This window comes from Sphaeramia orbicularis, chromosome 18 (assembly GCF_902148855.1).
Source record: "Sphaeramia orbicularis chromosome 18, fSphaOr1.1, whole genome shotgun sequence".
In the NCBI taxonomy this organism is placed as follows: Eukaryota; Metazoa; Chordata; class Actinopteri; order Kurtiformes; family Apogonidae; genus Sphaeramia; species Sphaeramia orbicularis.
Window position 1 is genome coordinate 16,930,647 of NC_043974.1, and position 24,302 is coordinate 16,954,948.

Below are 24,302 nucleotides of genomic sequence, written 5' to 3' on the forward strand. Positions count from 1 at the left end.
AAAACACCGCACATTTTTCCTACTAAAAATCATGTTCAGATAAAATGCAGGACATAATATCAGCGAGGGCGTATCTGGATTGACCCGATCATGTGACCGCATGTGTTACTACCCGGACACAGTCAAAACTGAGAATGGAGAGATTTCTTCACTCGCCCGACCCCGCTAAGACACCTATAAGAGAAAAAGGTCTGGAGTCGCCAGAAATTTGTGATGTCACGAGCCAAAAAAGGTTGGGAACCACTGGACTAAATATTCATTTGCATTTGTGCGTCTGATGCAACCACACCTTTTAAAATGCCAACAAGATTTTTCAGCAAGTATTTCATAATATTTGAGGTTGTGGAAAATTTTTAGGGTGTCTGAAAATGTTTTTTCCGCTGTGGATTCTTAAAAAATAAAATGAGTGCACATGTCCATCGTACCAAGGTGATTATCGTTAACGAAAACTAACGAATTGATGAAAACTAGAATTGTAAAAACATTTTCGTTAACTGAAATAAATAAAAACTATAATTAAAAGAAAAAAAAAATTATAACTAACTGAAACTATTCTGTTTACAAAACTAACTAAAACAGATGAAAATTTTGGATTAAAATTCGTTTTGTTTTCGTCTTTGTCAATGTCGGATTGATACGAAATCGATTTATTTCCCTCAAGCAATTTTAGCTGCTGGCACCACATGATATTTAACGGTCTGTCACTTCTTGTCACTTGTCATTTAGTCGTCTTCTGGTCCCCACTCAACCTGACAACATGGAGACTAAAGTTGGGAGAAAGCAGCAGAGTCCTGTCTGGGATTTATGTGAATCTGACGGTGAAGAAGAGAAAAGATATAAAAAAAAACTAGAACTAAACTAAAACTAAGCATTTAGGAAATAATGAAAACTAATAAAAACTATCAAACCGGCTCTAAAAACTAATTAAAACTAACCGAATTAGAGAAAAAAAAAAGTCAAAACTAAATAAAAACTAAACTATAATGAAAAATCCAACACTATTAGAACCATGCATCATACTACAGCAGCCGGTTCCTGGACTGAACTGAGGCTGTGGTCCTGTCAGATGACCGTCCTCCAGAGTCAGGGTCTGCTCCAGGTTTCTGTCTTTTCAAGTTTTTCCTTCCACTGTCACCAAGTGTTTGCTCCTGGAGGATCTGTTGGTTTCTGTAAATTGGCTTTAGAGCAGGGGTGTCAAACTCATTTTAGTTCAGGGGCCACATTCAGCTGAATTTGACCTGAAGTGGGCCGGACCAGTAAAATAATAACATAATGATATATAAATAATGTCAACTTTAAACTTTTCTCTGTGTTTTAGAGCAAATTTACATTTAAAAGGTTTACATCTACAAACTATCCTTTCAAAAGATGTGAATAACATGAACAAACTGAAAAAGTAAGTGTAATTTTAACTCTATTCTGCCTCAGTTTATCATTTACACATGAACATTAGAACTTACAGATCACAGCGGATCTACAGATACACAAAACGTTTAAAAACAGGCAGAATCTTGTTAAAATTGTACTTCCTTCTCTTAAGACATTTCAGGTTGTTCATATTTTTTCAGGTTATTTACATTTTTTTGCAAAATTAATCTTTGTTTTAGTATAAATACATGAAAATATTTATATTTACAAAGAGAAAAATTTGGAGTTGTCATTATTTTTATGTTATTATGGATAGTATTTTACTGCTCCTGCCCACTTGACATTGAATTGACTGAATGTGGAACCTGAACTAAAAGGACTGTTAATATCTTAGTATAATTTTTGCATTTCACAAATTCATCCCAAGGGCCGAACTGGACCCTTTGGCCCCCGGGCCGCATGTTTGACACCTGTGCTTTAGAGTGTGGTTTAGACCAGCTCTAAACGTAAAGTGTCATGAGTCATCAGTTTGTTCGGATGTGATGACACTATAGAAATAAATTGGATTTGATTTGTTAGTTTCAGTGAAACTCTGCCGAAGCTGCTGATTTAGGAGGATTCCTGTTTGTTAAAAACTCAAAGCTGCGTAAATGTTAGTCTCCAAACCCCCGGTCTGGATCATGTGATGTCTGAAGGGTTTGTCAAAGCCGTGGTCTAATATGAGTTTCTGCAGCTCCTGGTCAACAGCGTTATTTCATCGCTGTCTCTGTCGATTACACTGGTCAACAATAAATTTATTTTTTAAGTTTTTTAGCTGATTTAGGATAATTTTGGTGTGCTGAATCCAAAAATCACATTAATTTTGCTCAGTCAGGTCAACTTTCTGAACTATGCTACATATTGGCTTTTTAACATTTTTGCTTACATTTATGGGCATTTTCACATCATATGATACAAAATTCTTTCATATTTCTTGCAATAAACGAGTTCTGAAGATTTTACTTTTGCCAATTTATGATTAATTTTTTTTAATATTACAGGTGAATGAAATGGCTTCGACTAGAAGATCTTGCAAAAATAAGCCTGACGTATTCTGCTACATCTGTGGTGAATACACCATTGTACCTAACAGGAATCCTGTTAGAAAATGATTTTTTTTCTCTTAAAACCTATTTTGGGTGAGAACTATATAAAAAAATCAACTGATAAAGTCACAAAAATGTAATCAATTTTGTGAGAAGATCAAATTTTTCAAAATCAAATTGGCAAAAAAACCTGACCTGATTGGGAAAAACAGATGTCATTTTTGGATTTAGCGGTGCAAAATGGTCCGAATTCAGTTGAAAAAACCTAGACAACTTGCAAAAAACATTTTTTTGTAACCCACTGTTATGAGATCTGTGTTTGTTTTAATTCAGTAAACGTTACACACCATAATTACTCACTAAATATGTTTCCATTGCTTTTTACATTGACGTTTTACCTCAAACACGTCAACTTTTTCATCTCAAGCGTTCACACGTCTGGGTGTTTTACCCCTCGGCCAACTTCTGGCCAAAGCGGTATTGTAATCATTTTGTCGTCTGTCCGTCTGTCTGTCCATTCAACGACATAAACACATTATCTGAAGAATGCGTTTAGATATCTGCACCACATTTATACTGTGAATGCATCTGGACATGGAGCAGAAGCCTATTGAAAATATGTGACCTTGACCTACTTTTTCAAGGTCAAATGGCCTTGTGTAGTTATAATATCTGAGTACTTTCAAATATAAATATATACAGGGTGGGGAAGCAAAATTTACAATATTTTGAGGCAGGGATTGAAAGACAGTGTATGACCAATTAGTTTATTGAAAGTCATGAGAATTTATTTGCCACAAGAAAATGTACATAATAGAAAATGTTTTTATTCTATGTGTCCTCCTTCTTTCTCAATAACTGCCTTCACACGCTTCCTGAAACTTGCGCAAGTGTTCCTCAAATATTCGGGTGACAACTTCTCCCATTCTTCTTTAATAGTATCTTTAAGAAAGTCGACATTGCTGTGTGATGTTCTATTGGTAGCATGTTCTAAAACGCCCCAAATAGCAGAATCCAGAGGGTTTAGATCTGGGCTAGAAGGCGGCCATAAACATGATTCCCAAAAAGTTGGATTTGTTGCTGTTGTCAACAAGTGTTTTGGTGTTCTTGTGTAAGATTTTAACTTCCAATCATATTTTACTGCATTTCTAACGGTCTTGTTGTCTACCTCAAGTTCAATTACCATTTTTCTCATGGATTTGGTTGGATCCTTTAGGATTTTGGATTTGAGAGCTTTAATAAAAGCTTTGGTACATTTTTTGTTGCTTCCTCCACTTCCAGACTTTCTCGTAATAGTTTTGCTCATAGTCATTCTCTTCTTTCCATTATAAACAGTCTTTATGGACACTCCAACTATTTTTTAAATCTCCTTTGGTGTGATGAGTGCATTCAGCAAATCACACACTCTTTGATGTTTGCTTTCCTAATTACTCATATGGGTGAAAGTTTCTGAAAAGGTATGGATAATAGTGTTAGGTATGATTATGACATCAGTATATGTTTGGTTTCAAAACAATTGACGTAATGCCTGCTGAGAAAAACAACTAAATGTTCATTGTAAATTTTGCTTCCCCACCCTGTATGTAAGAATTTTTGCAATCTAATCTAAATTTTAGGGCAGTAACTTTCAACAGAATCTACATTTGGTCCAGGGGGATTAAAAGTCCGCAGCATGTTTTGTTCTCCTTCTATCAAGTGTCGAAGCTTTTCACAGTATTTTGGGTTTTTTTCCCACTTGTTCTCACGCTGCTCTGTAATAATCAGGTTCATTTTCTGCTATGAGTCAAAATGGCGTGAACTAGCTTTTACCTCGTCCCACTTCGTGCCGCTGAAACTCTCACAGGCATTTGACGTGACTTTGTCTGATTCTGAACACATTGACAGAATCCTCAAACATCCCATTTTTTGTGGTGAAACTTTTTCTCCAGATTATTTATCATTATCATTATCATTATTATCATTATCATTTATTCCACAATTCAGATGGGATTTTGTGGTTATACAAAGTAAGTAAATTTTCTTTATAGAGCACTTTTCACAGACAGTCACAAAGTGCTTTATCAAATCAAATCAAATTTACAGAAACCCAACAGAATCCTCCAGGAGCAAACACTTATGACTGGTGACAGTGGTGAGGAAAAACTTCCCTTAACAAAGGTTAAAAAGACACTGAGGATTCAGAACTTCAGAAGATGGAGTTTTATTTTCCTGAAATTCTGATGCTTTTTCTCTTGCAGACACATTTGAAAACATTTTAATTAAGTGGTTCCCAACCTTTTTTGGCTCATGATCCCATTGATGACAAATTTCTGGCGACACCAGACATTCAAAATGGAGACTTTTTTTTTTTTTTTTTTACTAAAATTAATTTGTTTTTGATCATGTAATAGTTTGCTATACTAAGTTGCAAATAAGCGTTAATTTTAGACGACATTTAGTCTATTAGCTAAAATTTGCTTAGAGGTCTTATTTCTGTCTTTGTGCGAAAGAAATCAATATAAGTGAATCCCCAAAGGAACTTTGTGTTGGTAAATGCAAGTTATACAAATTTACAGGATTTCAATTCTGTTGCAACATGTTTATGGTCATATGAACTATGTTTTCAGGTCAAAAATGTCCAATTTCATCACAATTAATGCTGTATTTTCATGTCACAAATGGCCAAGTTATATTTGAACTGAATTTACCTGAAAAACAAATATTCTATTCTTTTAGATTCCCCAATTTTTCTTACAACATTATATACTACATATCCCATTTTATTTTTACAGGTTCAATATGGAGTATGGTGCTGATCCATCCTGCTTATGTTACACCAATACATACATGAAGAATGTCACACGTCACTTTTTAAATCAACAGTTTTTTAATAATAAGCATTTTTATAAAGAAATAACAATTCTATATTGTTATTTACTCTTTAGTATGATGATAAACTATACACTAAATAATTATGATCCTAGTTTTTGCACAAGGATCATTTGTGGAAACGGTGACATGGCTGCCGAGCATCAGTATGATGGGATCTGTAACAACCATGTCACATCCGTCCACTGCCACATTTTGTGTTTTTGTGTCAGCTGATATTGTTTTAGATCCACAATACTAACATTTATGAATAAGAGGAGAATTAGCAATAGTAAGTATATAAGTTTATTACTAATAAAGTACTGGTACTGACCAGATCATCATGGGTAATGTCACGTCCGTCCACCAGCAAAAGTTTTCACACACACGTGCTATTGAAAATCCAATATTTCTGAAAATAGAGCTTCCACTGTCAAATAATATCAGTAGTCTGTGCACAAATGTATTAGCATTATTTCAACACAGTTCTATGCATTTATTGCTTTTTTTTTTTTTTTTGGCAAAAATGGCCACTCATTTGACCCCCTAAGGAAATTTTAGCCGCTATATAATGTATATTATTCTGGACGGTGGCAGAAAAGCTAGGTGTAGATTACTGCACAAAGTGAGAATTTTCTTTTCCTTGGTCAGGATATGTACAGTCAGTCCAGCTTGGATTTACAAGGCTGACAATTAATACTGAACAAACAAGAGCTCAAACTATGAATTATGAAAGAGCTGCAGCATCTGAAACTGACCACAATGAACATTTGACAGATAAACAGAACCACAGTGCTTCAGTTTCAGCTTCAGTTTGTCATGTCTTTTATGGCTTGGGATTGTCTGTCAACTCATCATATATTTTTTATTAGTAATTTTTAAAAAAAATTGTATCAATGACTAGAAATTTCAGGTGATCCCATTTGAGTTCCAGCTGATCCCACAGTTGTAAACACTTCTACTTCCTCTCTGATCTTCAGTTTGATTGTTTTGAGATGGGAAACAGGCTCATTGCTGCCCTCTTGTGGTCAAAGGTGAAAACACTTAATTACATCCAGTTGGTTTGGGTCTTTTCATTGGCTTTAAGAAATCACTCCATTTTTTTCCCATTTAGAAGTTTGAGAATACTTTTAACAATATTCTGATCACATTTATTTGTCTTTTAGACGATATCTGGATGAAAAGTAGCCATGTTTTTAGGTAAATGCGGATAACCCGTTCCCTGATCGCTGTTCATTTGTTCGACTCCTAAAGCAAAAGCAGGAAACGCAGGCAAAGCAGACAAACAGCACATGGTCAAAGTTTTTAATAATTTCTTTACAGCGGCAGAAAACAACTTCCATATAGATTTATATAAACTCAAAAAAGATTCTTAATAATACAAGGGTATTATATAAATATAAAGTACAACAGTATTTCTGTTCCACTAACATATTTAAGAATATAGCTTGGTCTGAGCCAGTCGATCAGTAACTGTGTGATGCTTGTCCAGTTTCATTTATAAAATATACATCTGAGTCCAACAGTACAAAGTTCATCTGAACAGCAGGCGAGTTAGAAAAGGTGAAACAGGCGGCGAGTGTTTGACGTGAGACGGAAAAATGGACGGACTACAAAACCCAGTGTACTGTACACCGTCAGTAAGAAGAAGAAGGCCTCCATGTAACGTTTGTGGGACTGAAGCCGAGCGTGTGCCCTGCTTAGTTCAAGTTGAGCTCCTCGATCATTTCTGAGGCTTTTTTTAAGAAGCAGAATCTAGAAAACCAACAACTCCAAGTTCATATTTTCCAGGCTTGACTCCACAATAGTGTGTGTATTGGCATTAGCTTTGAGACACGTGTCGGTTGCATCAGGACTGTGATTAGTGTTGAGTTTACGCAGACGTTGACCTTTTGATCAATAAGCCAGACACAGCAGGAGGTGGAAACAGCAGAGGCCGCCGCTTCAACTGAGCCTCCAAGGAATCAATGACTTATAAATCCAATACAGGGGGAAAACTTTAAAGGATCAATGTTATTTTAACTCCGAATAATTGAATATCGATTACTTTTAATTTACCTGTGTGTGATGGAAAACACACACATTGATCTCTCAAAGCTTTGAGGCTTTCTCCTGTTTGGTCAACAGGCTTAACCAGGGCCTCTGCCGTTTCCCCGAAGCCCTGACAGAACCGAAAATACAACACAAATAAATAAAAAAACAATAATTTAATAACCTGTTTACATTTATACAAACGTGACATAATGCCAGCCGGTCAAACAGACCAGTGACAGGACAGAAGGAAAACACACACAACCTCCTGGAGGGTTTTGTACCGTTAGTGGAGCCTCAGGGCGACTGACGCAGCAGCAGCGCCCCCTGCTGCTTAGCTAATATAAAGGAAAGCAGTCTGTTAGTGGTCACTGACAGGCACTGGATCATTTGTCTCACCGCAGCGTGGTGTGAGAAACAACATCATTTAGCTTCAACAATCCTTATTCAGCAAACCTGCGTGTGTGCCCAGGTTAAAAATGACATTCACAGTTCAGTCTGAGCCACTGAGGCTGGAGTGGAAACCTTTCACACACACGGAGCGGCTTCTGAGGCAGAGGATCTCAGAGGTGAAGACCTGGTGAGTCCAGCACAAACCAGGCACAATGAAACCACAAAGAGTCACCCCACGGTCTGACCTTTACACTGAGTCATGTGTTCAGTCCAGACTAGGGCTGGAAGAAAATGTCAGTTCTGCAATATATCGCGAGATTTCATTTCACAATACTGTATCGATATTTTTAGGTATTTATTCAAATGCAGGTATGGTGGAGGTTCATTTTTTTGTTTTTCTTTTTTGTTTATATTTTATTTCTTATTATTTAACACTGTTTTATTCAATAATGTTAGTTCCTTTGTTAAGATTGAACTAAAATAATGTTCTGATGTTAGTTCTGAACTAATAGAATATGAACATTTGAACAGGATCTTAAAGTGCTTAAACTTAATCTTAAATCTGTAAAATACAACTTTAGTTTTAATGCTTAGTTTTAGCATTAGATCCTGTTGTGATCAGATAAAAATGTGTTTAGTATTTGTGCATATTTCTGGCGTGATTCAATTCAAGGAAATAATCATTTAAAAAAAAAAAAAGACAAAAATTGCTTTTTTAACAGTATCATGATATATTGCGATATATCGTATTGTGATCCTAGTATTGTGATTTGTAGTGTATCGCCAGATTCTTGCCAATACTCAGCCCTAGTCCAGACGCAGCAGTATCTGAGTGGACGTTTTAACCAGCCTGCTAGTTAAACTCATGTGACCTTTCACCTTTGTTTTGTCTTTCAGATCAGTCAGACTAATGGGGACGGTTAGTTTACGATGAAACGCTGCTTCATCCTCAGTTATCAGCAATGTTCACAGTAAGTCCAAATGTTTAGACCAGTTTTAGTTTAGTGTGTATGTTCTACCGACTGTCTACAGTCAGAAACCAGGCCTGTAATGAAGTTAAAGCTGCACCGATGATGAAAGAATTCAGTTAAATTAGGAGGACCAGGGCTGGGGACCAAACGTCATTACTTTTACGACACTGACTGAATTACTCATAATATCTATGGGTAAAAGTTTCCAGTGTCAGTGCATGATACCACTGCTCTACTAGGAAAATACCTGCACAATAGAAGTAGAGAAACTTTACCAAGTTTGAGTCACTAGTAAATGAAAATTAAGTTAAAATTCTGGTTGGATGTAGTTTCCAAAGTACAATCTTGTGTTAAAATGTGAAATTTTGAGAGTTAATGAAATAATGGGTTTTATTCAAAAGTAATGTTTGTTTGTGTGACAGATCTACTCAAACAGTTTGTGCATTAAAATACATTCACTTTACCGGTTCTTTCTAGTGGAAGATTTACAAACTATATTGTATAAATGTACATAAACCAATATATATGTGTGATGACACTTTATCATCTACACTGAGAGCTTCACCTAACAGAACTTCTGCCTTTTGTTTTCCAATTCATCTTATTGAAGTTGGTAAGATTTAGTACATTTGGTCTTTGAGAGAGAATTTCTACAACATCGTAGACCGGTGCACTCAGGAACAGATTCCAAACCGTATTTCTGTTCTGTTACATTATGTTGTGTTTGTTGAAAGCTAAAGTCTGGGTACACGTAGTGAACATACATGTAAACGATACCCAGCCCTGAAGGGAAAGGGGTTAACTCTGCAGTCCCACTCCACTCTGTGGAGACTGATAGTGTGTTTGTCAGGGTTTGAGTTTACTGGCCTCCAAGTGTACTGTTTCCCCTCAGTCTTTGTGTACTCATCAGTTTAATTTAAAGGGATAAGCGCTCTGTACCAAACAGCAGTTAGACCAGCAAGAGCCTTTAACAGCTGAACCAGAGGCAATGACACTGGTTCTTCAGATATTCTGTTTCTGCTACATGTGGAACAGTCAGCTGTTGAGTCACAGGTTCCCCTCATGTGGTGAGATAAGGAGTTTATAACCTGCCACCTGGTGGTGAAACAGGACTTACTGCAGCTTTAAATCTTACTGTTTATTCACTCATGTCTCTAAATAGTTACTTCCCTGTTTTTAAGGTTTACTTATTCGTAGTCTGTGTTTTATCTAAAGTACATATTGACCTTCAATCAATAGATTAACGTAAGTGTACCAAGAAATAAACCAATGTGTTCAAGGGGCACCAACCAAACAGAACATCTAAGAATGGATTCTCTGACATTCAGCTGTAGAGGGGCGGAACTGAAATAATTATCAAACTCCATTCAGTTTGTCACCAAAAAAAAAAAAAACCTGACTGACTGATCTGAATCAGACCAGCAGCTCCTGAATTAGTGGCGCAGTAAAAATACAAACTGAACTGTACAGCTGAAGTAGTGTGTTTTATTTTCCAGGGGATAAAATTCATTGTACCCCACTGTAAAAAGTCAGCCTCACCTCTTTGGACGTTTTGGTTTTGTGCATCAACACCAGAGACGTCTCACCCACTGAGATCATTTCTACCTGTGGAGCAGCTCTGCCTCTCATACACTCTAAAAAGTCCCCCCTCCCCCAAACATGTCTGATCTAGGCTGAAGGCTAAGCTACAGGCTAAGGCGTCTCTGTTCGTCTGCTCAAACTCCTCTAACAAAGACCTGTAGTGTGTGTTTGTTCCAAAAGGTGCTCAGCTGCAACATGTGGAACATCCCGGCAGTGCAGCTGTGGAGTGGGAACACACACTCCTCTATCTAAACACACTGAACACACACACAGCCAACCACTGTGTGTGTGTGTGTGTGTGTGTGTTCAGAGTGGTTGGACAGACATGGATACATGAGCAGTGTGTGTTGTGTGTCCTCTAGGTGAGCAGGTAGCAGTAGAGGACGTAGAGCAGCGCCATGGCCACACAGTAGAAGAGCAGGAAATCTGTGGACAGCAGCGAGGACGGCGATGAAGACGGAGGAGGAGGGGACGGCCGGGGGGAGCGGTCCTCCGCCGGCTCCCCCACCTGCAAGGCCAGCAGGGCCGTCACACAGCGCAGCACAGCGGGCAGCTTACACAGAAGCACATCAGAGCACACACACATGTCCATCTGGACCAGGAAGAAGAAGGAGAAGAAGAAGACAGTCATGATGTTAAGGTGACGAACACAGCAGGACAGACACAGACATGTTAGGACAGGACTGACGTTAAAGCTTCATCAGTCCCACCCTAAAGACAAACAGTCTATGGAGCAACAAAACTCAGCTCAAAGCACAAACTCATACAGTGATGGCCAGAAGGTTTAGGAATGACAACCGGACATTCTGCTTATTTGTATCTTTATGCTTCTAATTGTTCTTCAGTGTTCCTCAGAAATGTGTCCAAAAAAAAAAACAAAAAAAGGTTAGGTGTGCAAATTTTGTGAAAACAAAACTCGTCATTCCCAAAGCTCGTGTCCATGACTGTAGATCCAGAACTTGAGATGAGAACGGTGCTCATGTAAGGGTTCCATCTGTGTGGCAGATTCATGCCACTCAAAACAATCCCCTGTTTTACCTTCAGTTTGTAACAATATTTCACAGTGAATCACTACATTAATAATGTCACACATCAAGCATATTTTCAAGCCTGAAGTCTAAACTTTAATTAACATCAGCCTTTCCTACTGAAACAAAGACGACCGTTTAGATCTCATTATTAGACCACTGTCATGTGGTGTTGGAATGTGTTTTACTCATCCATCATGGACCTTCATGTTATGTACAGTTGTACTTAATTCATACCCCTGCCATTTTTGTCAAGTTTTATTTGTGATGAAATGAATGACTCGTCAAGTTTGTAACTTATGTGTGATACACAAGTGAAAGAATAACAAGTGAAACTTCAACAAATACTTTTTCAGGGGTATTTTATTACTGGATTTTCAAGACACCTTGTTCCAACCTGGGTCTAAACCCCCACAGCAGACCTGTGGACACTTACAGGAACCATCATTAAGAACACACATTGAACTAAATACAGTGTTTTTAGAAAAACCATGAATAAAATACCCCTGAAATAAAATATTTTATTAAAGCTGTGTATGACTTTTGTCACCAATTTTTCATCAGATCTGTGAAACCTGAGTGATAGCCTAAGTATCACGAAACCGTTAGTCTTTCTGTGATTATGCACCTGAATCACTTCCCTCACGGTGAACAACTTCAAAGCTGACATCATCACAAACTGAAACAACAGTCACTCGGGCCTTTTCAGAATTCCACGCAGCAGCAAGAAGCAATGAAGCTGTTTTCGTGTTTGTTGGTGCTGTGGCCATACTGTGGCTGTGAGGAATTCTCATTCCTGCAATGCACTTTGCAATAAAATTTCGGAAAAGGCCCGAGTGCGATATCGGTTTGGTATGTAACCAAACTGACAGCCTGTGATGGAGCCATCTTCAAAGTTGTTCATTGTGAGGGAAGTGATGCAGGTGCATAATCACAGAAAGACTACCAGATTCATGATACTTAGGCTATGACTCAGGTTTTACAGATTTGATAAAAAATTGGTGACAAAAGTCATACGGTGCTTTAAGTGTCACTTCTATCACATAAGGCACAAACTTGACAAAACTGAGATTTTTTGACCTTTCGCGTTTTAGTCACCATCATTTGATGGCGTCAATTTAGACCAAGATGTCCAGTTCACATAACCCCACCTGCCAGTGTGTGGTATTTGACGCAGGGTGAACGTAACACACCAATAGCTTGTGTGTACAGATAACATGCCAATTAAAAGTGGCGTGTATAATTATGAGCTCATTCATTTCATTACAAAAATAAGAATTTACCCCCAAAAAAATGGCAGGTGTTTGAATGAGCACCACTGTACATAGCTTAAGCTAAGCTGTGTTGTCTTCAGTTTGGTCACTAATGTAGCTTTTAGACTTTATTGAATGACTGTTACTATTAGGTTTTATCATGTCTATTGTAAATTTCAAACAAACTGTTAGAGCTGAAGAGCTGTTTGAATTTCTACTGAAATCACAAATTATCTCATTATTTCAACAGCTGTGTACTGAATTAAATCAACAAAATAAGTTTTTGTTTAATCCAAGTGTGAAATGCTAAATATATATAGAGAGAGATTATTTGTTTGGTTAAACATTCAAACTGCTGTAATCTGCTCACCCTAAATGTTTCCTCAGATGTTATTTAGTAAATGTACACTGACAGCCCTGCAGGAGCTGCTTTTATTACTGCTGAATTGTAAAATCCTGAATTATCCATAACGCCTATAAAAACTGCTATATTATAAGAGTCTAAAACTAACTTTAAATCTTAGAGGCTAGTTCTGGGTCTGATCAGTATGAGTGTGGTAGAGAGGAAAAGAAGGTTTCAGTTCTTAAATGTAAACTTATGCAGAACATCATGGTTCAGCATGTGTTTATTATATACAAAGCTATTTATTTTCAATTGGAGGATTAAAGGGCTGTGTTAGTCAGTACAGCTATTTATATGTATCTGTAAATCCCAAATCCAGATGATTAACATATGAATGGATGAGTATTTCTCACTCTTGTGCAAAATGTGAAAATTTAGCCTTGATTGATCAGATCACTTGTTGTTTGTACAATCTAGACCCATTAACAACTGTTGTCTGAACATTGGAGCCATTTCACAAAATTTCTGACAGAAATAAGATACTCCGACCACTATTTCATTCATTTTTATAAGGCTATGTCAAACCTGTGACATTCACATACAGTTCTGTGCAAAAGTGCTTCAGCTGTGCTATTTTTACAGGATTGTGATGAACATTATTATTCCTCAGTTGCTTTATAAAAAGAGTTGGGGAGAATGTGCACAGTTTTAAAAACACATGATTAAACTCACCAACTCTAAAGGCCAAAGTCAGTGTTTAGTGGGACCTGTGGATCCAAGTGTTTGAACTGTTTTGTTACAGAACTAATCTGACTCAGCTCATCCAAAGGTTCTTACTGTTGGATCTACTTACTGTCAAAGAAATCGAAAAATGCATGTGTACGAGCATCACAAGCTAAACCTTTTGCACAATTCTGTATATGTCCCATTAAAGAGGACACGGTGGAGACTGTGTATAGTATGTACAGTCTGTCCTCCTGTCTGCATCTAAGGGACAACTGTCAGGCTATTTGAATCATTCTATTTCCTGTGCATATAGAATCATAATGAAAGGACAATTGAATCAGACTGAGACGGGGACTGTACCTCGGGGACGCCCAGCTTTCGACAAGCACCAATGAAGTTTTCCACATTGAGTCGACACTTGGCCGAGCTCAGTTTTGGCTGAAAACGAAACAAGACAAGCCACACTTAGGTAACGTCATGAGACAGAAATGATTCAACCACTGTTTCATTAATCAGGATTAAAAGATGGTACTTTTTTTTTTAAATCACCCCCCTTTGTTAACTGCAACGAACAAAACTGCTTTAATTCACATATTTTACAGACATGCCTTTATTTCTGTTTTTTTTCCCCCCACTGTTTAATTCCATCAGTACAAACATATGTCATTATTTCCACTGTGGTAAAAGCCTCTCAGAGGACTTCTACTGATGGACTTTTAATGTGAAACACCAACAGTAAGTGTCTCATTATTGGTATTTTAAAGGTAGTTCAGTTTTGTTTTTTTTTTAAAGTGGGTTCGTCTGATGAATGTGTATTTCCTACAGTAGATGAATTTCAGTATGCATCCATTTCACTGAACTGCAGCTGTCATCACCAAAACCACCAGACATCTTTGATAATAATGTTAACTCTACCAGTCTGGGAGTTTTTCTCTGTTGCAGTCTTAATATTTGCTTGTTTTTGTTACTGTGTGACTTTTGTGCTATAAAATGTTAAATAGAATAAACACATGAATGATCCTGTGCAGGAGATTACAGGGGTTACAGCAGCAGCGATCACACTCAGTCAAGTAAAAAAAAAAAAAAAACAACTATGTGTAGAACATTAAGTAGGAGACAGGAAACAGTCAATGTGCAAAAATAATAAAGATGTAAAGAGGACGTATAAGAATAGAGGAGTGGCTGTTACTGCTCAAGGTGATGGTTACTATGGATCCAAACTGAGAAAGGCTGAGTGAACCAACAACTCCCATGTTCTTTGAGGTGAAAGTACCATTTTTGTCAAAGTCATCTGGTGGATTTGAAGTGAGCAATAAAACACCTTCAGTTCCCTAATTTAAAGCTGTGTATGATATGTTCATCACCAGTTTTTCATCAAATCTGTAAAACCTGAGTCATAGCCTAAGTATCACTAATCCAGAAGTCTTTCCGTGATTACGCACCTGAATCACTTCCCTCACAGTGAACAACTTCCAAGTGTACTCCATCAGAAGCAATCCGTTTGGTTACATACCAAACCCATGTCATGCGGGCCTTTTCAGAAATTTTTTTGCCAAGTGCATTGTGGGAATGGGAATTCCTCACAGCCGCAGTATGACTGCAGGAGCAACAAACACCGAAACAGCTTCATTGCTTCTTGCTGCTGCATGGAATTCTGAAAAAGGCCCAAGTGACAGTTTGGTTTCTGTTTGGTATGTAAACAGACAGCTAGCTTGTGATGGAGAACACATGGAAGTTGTTCGCCATGAGCAAAGTGATTCAGGTGCGTAATCACGGAAAGACTAACAGATTCATGATACTTAGGATATGACTCAGGTTTTACAGATTTAATAAAAAATTGGTGACAAACATCATACGCTGCTTTAAAAAGTTCAGGCGAAACATACCAGAGTGTGACTGTTTTACTGCTCCTGTATTTAATGTGTCATGTGACCTTGTCTTATGGTCTTTAAGCCTCCAGAGTTAATGGGAACTCACCACTGCTGGGGAGGGAATGTGGATGATTGACACGGAGCGTGGTCTGATCTGGTTGACGAGCTGACAGAGGACGGTGCCGTTGGATAAGGCTTCACCCAGATCCTCTGGAAGAGTCAGCTTCAGCCGAGACTCCAGGGTCTGACAAAGGACACACATACATGTAAGTTCCTGTCTGACCATATGAGGCATGTAGACTACACAGAGTCCAGGAGGAAAAGGAAACCTGTGGTGGGTTACCTTGCGTAGTTGTGTGACATCTGGTCTTTCCTCTTTAGACGAACGCAGCGTCGTACGAGACTCACTTCTGCCAGACTCACCGAGTGTGAAAACTGCCCCCACGCCAAAAGAAAAACTATCATTAGTATAAAGTCAGTCAGTATTATATCTGTGTGTAAAGTGTGTTCTGATTTGTTTGTGAACCTGCAGGCTTGACGTTGCTGCGGGACGAGGTGCGGAACAGGAAACTGTTGGGTTTCTGAGCCTGACCAGGCGGAGGGGACGTCTTCGGGGAGGACGGCACATCTGAAAGAACAGACACGCAAAGACTTTCTTACATCAGACAATGTGTTAGACATATCCAACCATGGGGAAATGACACAGTTGACAGCAGCAAACAGAAATAAAGTGTACAGAAGAAGTCAGTTAAACTCAGGTCATCATGTCGACACTGTTATCCTACCATAGGTCCATCTGGGTTGCCATGGTAACACTCGGTGACACTTGTGTTAATATACAGATGCAATACATCCACGTAACCAGAAAAGCGTTAGATAAAAGCTCAACAAAACCAGTTTTCAAGAACAAGGACTTAAATAAGCAAATATCTAAAACAAACCAACAGTCTGAGATCAGCTAATGTCATGAATAATTTAACAAAAGACCAGTGTGACAAACTATGGCGTGTTAAGCAAACACTTAGCAAATCCAACAGCACAAGTATTATTTCTCTACCACTAGAACTCATCCGAGATGAAGAAAAGGAAAAATAAAGATCACATTATCAAGCAATGATTACAAATTGTGCTTTACGTTTACTGTTTTCTGCTCATAACTTAGTTTTAAATTAAGCTTCTGCTGTCAATTGATCCATTGTTTTGTGTTACGATAAAATGTTTCCTACTGGAAATAAATGGCCCGTCGGTTAACAGGTTAACCCTGTAAGGAAAACCTCTAGGTCGAAATAGAAGTGAAATATGTGCATTAACCAAAACAGATCCTAGTTCAGTTCAGATCCACTTCACAACACCAAATCATCACAAGGCAAGGCATAACATAAAACATAAAACAAGCCGAGTGAGGACCAAGCAACAATGAGACGGAAAAGCTCCTTTTAACTGAAGGAACCTGTGACAAGACCAGGTTCTGAGTGTGGGGGGTGGGGGGCACCTGCCTGGACTGGACTGTTACCTGAGGACTGATGTTAACATGACCTGGACTAAATGCGGATACTCAAAAAAGTTTTTCCTGGTCTGTCACTAGATAAACCTGTAAGTCACTTTGCAATTGCTTGTTAATATTTGTCTGTTACACTGATGATCTCAATATTTTTCTGTTGTCTGTAGTTCAATACTGCAATTTTAAGTAAATAAATGAGACCTGTTTAACTTACAAATGTCATGTCCATTAATATGAGTAAGACTAGGATCCTATTACATACAGTAAACTACACACAACTTAAAATGTAATACTTTCACATGCACTTTTGTAAAGAATGCACACTCCTATTGGCCAGTTTCATAAACCGCTCATATGTGTCATGGACTGCCTCTTGTGTGTTTGTGTGTGTACCTGTTCTGCTGCTGGAGCGTTGAAGCAGAGCTGGAGACACACTCCTCATCTGTTCAGCGCTCTGGTAAAAAGAAAAGGAGCTCAGTGACAGTGTTGGACCCAGCTGAAGTACATGACAGAGTGGATGAAGGATGTTACTCACTGCACATCTCTGCCTCAGGCCTGAGTGGGAGCTGCTGCTGTTCTCTGGTGAACTGCCACTAGGGGGAGACACACACTGTTTATTGACTGAAGGAAACGACACTCCACACCCTTCCAAACTCCCTGCTGAGTTTTTGCAAATAACAGACGGCAGCGAGAGTCGTTTCATGTCATTTGTGGGTTTTTTTAGACTGCCGTGTATTTTCTGTTGTAGAGCCTTCACTTACCCGGAGATACTTCCTGTCTGTGGTGCAGAGGCCACATGACTTCCTGTTTTGGTGGATGATTTCAGCAAACTGCAGAATAAAGTTTTGACATGGAAAGCGTGTAATTAGATGAGCGACAGACAGAAGGGCGCTGCACAGCACACACTGCCGGACACATGACAGGGTAGAAGAGCTCACACTGAGATCAGACAGGAGGTGGTCATGTGATATCTGTGTCTAATCCATTCAATCATTTCCACCCCTTTGACAGAAAACTGGGCCTTTATTCTTTTATGGCCAACTTGCTCATATTCAGTTTGATTTCAAAGGTTTTGGAGTCATTAAAATGTCTAAGATACATTAATCTCAATTTTAGAACTTAAATATGACTTGGTCAGGTCTGAAAGCTGTAACATGGAACATTAACACTTTAAAATATAGGAAATTGATTAAGTGCATGTGTACTGAAAACACATTTGTGCAGCAATCTTCTGCAATAGAGGTTCCATTCCATGTAGTCATCTGTCAGTGTTGTCTGAATGCCTTTAATAACCTTAACATTTAATGTTCCAGAAGGTATTTTCTTCAGAATTAAATAATGTCAATATTGTCACTACATATAAAGTGAATTAAAATGTAATGGTTATGTGCCTGCATCTTTTAGCATTTTATTGAGAAAATTCCAAAATTGGCTGCATTATCATATCAACATTCATTTTACAAAGCTGCCTTTTACTTTAAATGTATTTTGGTGACAAACTTGTATTGATGATGTAAAAAAACCAGCATACATCCAGAAAGCACTAATGCAAGCTGTGCAACACTAACATAAAAAGGTGTTAAGACTGTTGCATAAATCGGTCCACTTTGATGTTCTTATGTGTACAGTGTTTACCTGGCCTTCTCTCTTTGCTGCTGCTGCTGCCGTTCCCTCTCCTGCCAGATGAGCAGGGTACCCGGCCTCCTACGCTCCTCCAGACTCGGACTGGAGGGGGACGAGGGGGTCGAAGATGGGGCCCCAACCTCCACGTGGAGACTGGACCTGAGACCAAAGACAGAAAACAGAGAGACAACCGTTTCCAATCGGTCTGATCCACCAGAATCGTAAATCTAATTAAGAAATGTCAATCTATTGTGGAGCGGGAGGAAAGAATACCAGTCACCACATGGTTCAGGGGGGAGGGATGACCTCTCTGGGTCCTAGTGGGGGGGGAGTTGGAGTCTAATACTTTGTGTTTGCTGTGGTAATGACTACTATTCTACTCTTCTTTTTAATTAACAAAAAGAAAAACAAATCATATGAATGCAAGTTAATAAATTCCATTTATCACCACCCACATATTTTTCTGACAGTTGTACATTGCAAAACAATGTCAATGTCTTGTCAACACATTCCAAATTAAACAGTAAAGGTTTTGCATCGCTGAGTCACGTGTGATCCTCTCTCCTCCTCTATTTCTATGCTATGTTCAGTTAAACCTATATTAATACTTTTCTTGCACACATCAATAAATCAATAAAATCTTATCACTTCCTATACCTAATTTTGAGATGTATTTTTTTTTAAAAAATAGTTCATGTACACAGAAGGAAATGGAAATATCCTATTTTGGGTGCTGTTTTAGTGCTGGGGCTGGATTGGATGTGAGAACGTGTATGACAACAAAAACAGTTTCTTCTATGAAGCATGTCAATCGCAAATGTGCACATTCATTTGTATAGTTTGTATCTGATAAAGACGGCCTTTTGCTGTTTAGAAAATGACGGTTGAGCATCCATTTAAAGAGTCTTATCTATTTTTGGAACTCCCAAAGGAAGCAACGGAGGCCAAGATGTGGAACATCCGTTTCTACGAGCGGCAGCAGGATTGTGTCTGTGCAGCAGATGCAGGACAGTGAAAAATAACTCTTCCTCAGTCAGAAGGGACCGGCTGCCAGCTCACTTCCCTCCTCCGAGTCGCTCACAGTATATTTGGCTTAATGAGGCTCTGAGCACCAGGCGATACTCATTTGTCCCGAGTTCAGCTAATAAAACAGTGATTCAGAACAACGCTGCTCGCTGCTCCACAGACCCAGAACAATGACCCTGCGTCGCATATTCAAATGTGGCCAATGGGGCTACTGGGATGGAGCAGCTTAACTATGTAGTTATCTTATTATGGAACAACAGAACAGTGTGATAAAAGCCGTCTGCAGTTCAGACAAGGCAACCCACAGCTTTGTATAAACATAACATGCAAATATGTTGTAGAAACAGGTTGTATTGGAAATAGGGGCTCTTTAACTGAAAAATATCAACTAACACTAAAATGAACTAACGAAAAATTCAAATAAGACATATCTGCATCACATTTGTTTGTTTTCAGAGTAGGGTCTGTCTTTGCCCAGACACCCAACGACCAGTTCCTCTAAATAATGTTCAATTATGTTCCCTCGGCCCCTGCCCCTTATTTACTGGCAGCCACTACAAACACATATTCAGTTTGGTAACAGTGGGCTCTTGATTCCTGACAGCTGTCGAGTTTGCAGCTGAAATAACATTCATCTTACACAGATTTGATCAGCAGAAGCAAATTAAGCATCAGCTTCATTAGTCTGTTGAACAGCCCTTTTGTGGGCGACTTATGTTTTCAACAGTCCCATTACAATCTCAAACAAGGGGGTCTTTAATATGGCTTTGGTGGCTACAACTGCTGACCAATGAATCCTTTTTTACTGGTGCTGTGATATGAACATTCAGGCTAAACAGAAGCTGAAATGGAAATGAAGTGGTCGTCATCTACACTATTATCAATTTGGACGACAGTGAGGTTTGTTTATCACAAATCACACCATCATTCAGGTCTAATGGCTGCAAATATTATCTTGTAAACAGGTGGAGGAGAAAGGAGCATCTGGAAGCCACAAGTAACAGAGATAACAGATGGAGAACATTCAGTGGATCGCCGTAGAAAATCAGTCTGTGTTTTATACATCTTTCTCCATCTGTGCAGTTCTTGTAACATTTTTCCAACATTATCTTCAGGACATCTGGCCTAAGGGGTTGAGGCACCAATGATTACCTACAACAGCCCTGCTTTGACTCCAGCTGCAAACATTTATCAAAATGAAGACACAAAGTGTGCTGAAAGATACCAGAGATAAAGACCGAAAACTTGGAGCCATGGACACTGAAATCTGCAATAGTAAGAGCTTCTGCAGGTGGAATGCGGTACAGGAAGTAACTGTAAACACTGGGTGAGTCAGTCACAACTAACACTGTAAGTAATGAGAACTGCAGTCTGTTGACTTTTCCCAGCTCTTCAAACAGACTGGAAAGTGACCTTGTAGAGCGGGGAGGGACGTGAGAGAGAAAAAGTGATAAAACCGAGTCCATCTAGATCTCTCATAGTGACAGTGTGCACACCGACTAACCAGGGAAACCAACTAAGTCCTGGATTTTAAAGGGAACTGTCCAATAAATAAGCTGAGGTGAAGTGAAGGAGCCGTGTCTGGTTTTCATATTGGCTTGGAAACCCGGGCACAAGTCCCGTAAACAAATGAGGACTTACCAGAGGTCATTGCTCCCTTAGACTGGAGAAAACAGAGACATTTCCCACAAACCCTTTCACTCCTCATCCTTCCCTACCTTTATTTAAACATATCTTCTTGTGTTTTAATTCAATGTTTTACCTGCGTGTTGTTGTATCGCTGCTTTGAGAAGATATAGATCGCTCCCTCTGCTCCTAAAAACCAACAAAACAATAAGTCCACTGTTCAGAGACACAACAGCCCACCACATGGAACAACCAGGGGACATGACACAGCTGCTGACTGTACCAGAGTGGGCGCTGTCAGAGGGGGAGTGGGTGCATCCATCCTGATCTCCTCCTCCTCTTCCTCTGTCACACTGCTGTCGATGAAGTCGACCTGCTCTGCCTCTCCGTTCACTGCAAATACAAAGCACAAGCAGGGTTCCTATAAGTTTCTACAAGTTAAATTTAAGACTTTTTAAGACTACTTAGAACACAATTTAATGCCCATTTCACGGCCTTGAATTGTGGAAAATGTATTTATTTACTCCAATGCCTTGATTCCCACCGTTCCGAGCCATTTCTCACCAGGGGCTACAAAGTTAGTGATAATTGGTTCCTAATTTAAAAACAAATTGTCGGGTTGGAAGGGGTGGAACTGAGTAGACCAATGTTACTTTCTTTGCAGCTGGGACGTTTAACAGATGCATTAATTCATTTATTTATTTATTGAACCAGGTAAGTTAGTTGTCAACTGATTCTCATGTTCAATAATGACCTGCCACATTTAAACACAGGACAGCAAACAAGTTTATGGCAACGTAACTTAACACCTACCGTATCAAATTCAATACAATTTTAAGACCTTTAAAGGAGTAATATTTGCTTTTTTAAATGGAATTATGCATTTTAAAACATTTCCCTGTGGTCTACATAAACTGTAAATGCTATGCTTGGGTTTGAATTCTTCATTAATTCAACTCCACAGGTCCATCTTAAACCCTATTTCTGAGTAATGACACCAGAAAGGTGGTTTTGAGCACTGGCCCTTTAAATGCACATGAGCCACTTCACGCCCCGTCCCCTCCAGGCTGTTGGTTATGCTGCTCTGTCCCATTCAACCAGCAACTGAACATTTTAGGTAATCGGCTCAAACTTTGGACATATTTTCAGTATGAACTACAACCGCTGCTGCTGACAAACAATTATGGTATTTGGAGAAATGTTCGTCGAAAGTCTTGACCTTATATGTGCAAATGTCGTGACATAACTAGTTATAGATGTAACAAATTAAGAAGGAATTAAAACAGGTTGTAGAAATCCACAAATTTTTTTGCCAAAATGAATATAAAGATAGCTTTGCAGCAGCTGGAGGGTTCAAATTCAAACTTTATGAACTACTGGGGTCCAAATACACAAATAAATGAACCAAAGACTAATGAAAGTGGGTTTAGCAAAATATGACCCCTTTAAAAGGTATTAAATTCAAGGCGTTTTTTAAGTATTCTATATTTATTAATGGAGGTGAAGTGATCGAAATGAATATCATACATTTCACATCTCTGCTGCACATTCAGTTCAAGTCAATACAATGCTCGAGTACAGACCACTACAGTTACATAAGTTTGATTTTTCAATACACTGTTGTCCATAAAGTTGGAATAAAATATTTATACCTGATTTCATGAAATGATTGTGACAATGTCAGATATTCTTGATAAATAAAGTGTGACTAGGACTCAGTATGTAAACATTGCACCAGGTTAGAGGTGATGACTGTTGTGTATAAATAGGAATAAAAAGAGGAATGTGTCAAAAAAAAAAAAAAAAAAAAAAAAAAAATCCAGCTTTATGGGCAACAATGTAGAATAGTGGTTTTTGCATGGAAAATACTTGCAGCAGTTTTATGTAAATTCATGACTTTTAGGACTTTTTAAGACCCTGCGGGAACCCTGACAATGTTTCAGATCTGGAAAAACCTGTCATTTAAATGAGGCTGAGATTCAGAGTCTGCATAAAAACCCTGGCCTGGAGCTGTGGCGTGTCCTTCCTCACCTTTGGTCGGCTCCAGATGCGATGCGTCCTCCTCTTCCTCCTCCTCCAGGTTCCTCTGGTCTTTGCTGACCTCAGCCAGACGAAGGGACCGCTCCGAGAAGTCATCTGCTGACTACAGAAAGAAGGACGGGTACAGATCAATGTCTAATGTTAGCACCGAGGGTAGACTGTGGCCATCAGGGGTTTCCTCCACCTACTGCTCCAGGGCAAGGCTGAAATATTACACACAATACACAACGTGTCATCGCTGAAGATCTGCAACTTTAAAATGATACTGAATCCACACAGTTTTCTTTTCTATATCATGAACGGCACACCTATTACTACTCAGTCACAGCAAACAGACTGTAGATCAAGAAATAATAATAAAATAAATATACTGTTATTCTGATTAAGGTTTTTAGTGAATCTAAAGATGATAAGTGTTGCTTTGTCTTCAACCTACTTTCCCAGTTTCATGAGATTAGATTGTGCATCACTGATGTTTGGAGGAAAAAAATATGCTTTTCAGTTTGTATGGGGTAAGACGGTACTTATAATCTGTAATAATTGGACTGTACACCATTTGCAATGACACCTCCCATGGAAGAGATGACAGAAACAACTAAGTATTCAATATAGGAGTTAAGGTATAACAATAAATATGTATTTTTTTATATACTTTATTTTTATTTGTTTTATCAACAGACAATACAACACAGAAACTAGGGGTCACTGGTTGAACCCAAAATATTTAAATGACAGACAGTAGTAATTATGCTTTGTTTTGTTTATATTCCAGCCATTTTCTCCTGCACTTCATGAAGAGATATGATCCTTGAGCCGTAGGTAATACGTCAATCTTTCCACAGAGTAAATTTCCTCTATAATAGCTAGCCACTGATCCTAATGGGGTGCATCAGTTTTGTGCCAGTTCCTTTTAATGGCCTGGTAGGAAACAATTATAAGAATTTTACAGAGGTATTTGTCTTCTTTTCAAATACATCTCCAGGTAGCAG

General features: G+C 38.6%; 1 protein-coding gene across 3 annotated transcripts in view; it reads right to left on the reverse strand.

Moving 5' to 3' along the window:
* lrch4 (leucine-rich repeats and calponin homology (CH) domain containing 4) overlaps positions 1-24,302 on the reverse strand; it is a 78,486-nt gene that overhangs the window by 14,985 nt on the left and 39,199 nt on the right. Inside the window, exons 7-18 of one of the 3 annotated variants that reach the window (XM_030162157.1) lie at positions 23,305-23,416; positions 21,557-21,666; positions 21,410-21,462; positions 18,634-18,780; positions 17,760-17,828; positions 17,534-17,591; positions 17,392-17,452; positions 16,024-16,125; positions 15,841-15,932; positions 15,604-15,741; positions 13,987-14,064; positions 9,553-10,868 (exon numbers count right to left, since the gene is read on the reverse strand). In XM_030162157.1, coding sequence (XP_030018017.1) covers positions 10,635-10,868; positions 13,987-14,064; positions 15,604-15,741; positions 15,841-15,932; positions 16,024-16,125; positions 17,392-17,452; positions 17,534-17,591; positions 17,760-17,828; positions 18,634-18,780; positions 21,410-21,462; positions 21,557-21,666; positions 23,305-23,416 — 1,254 coding nt within the window. In that variant the 3' untranslated portion in view covers positions 9,553-10,634. Of the gene's footprint in view, positions 1-9,552; positions 10,869-13,986; positions 14,065-15,603; positions 15,742-15,840; positions 15,939-16,023; positions 16,126-17,391; positions 17,453-17,533; positions 17,592-17,759; positions 17,829-18,633; positions 18,781-21,409; positions 21,463-21,556; positions 21,667-23,304; positions 23,417-24,302 lie in introns of those variants that run through there. The other 2 variants (XM_030162156.1, XM_030162158.1) reach the window with 2 other exon arrangements.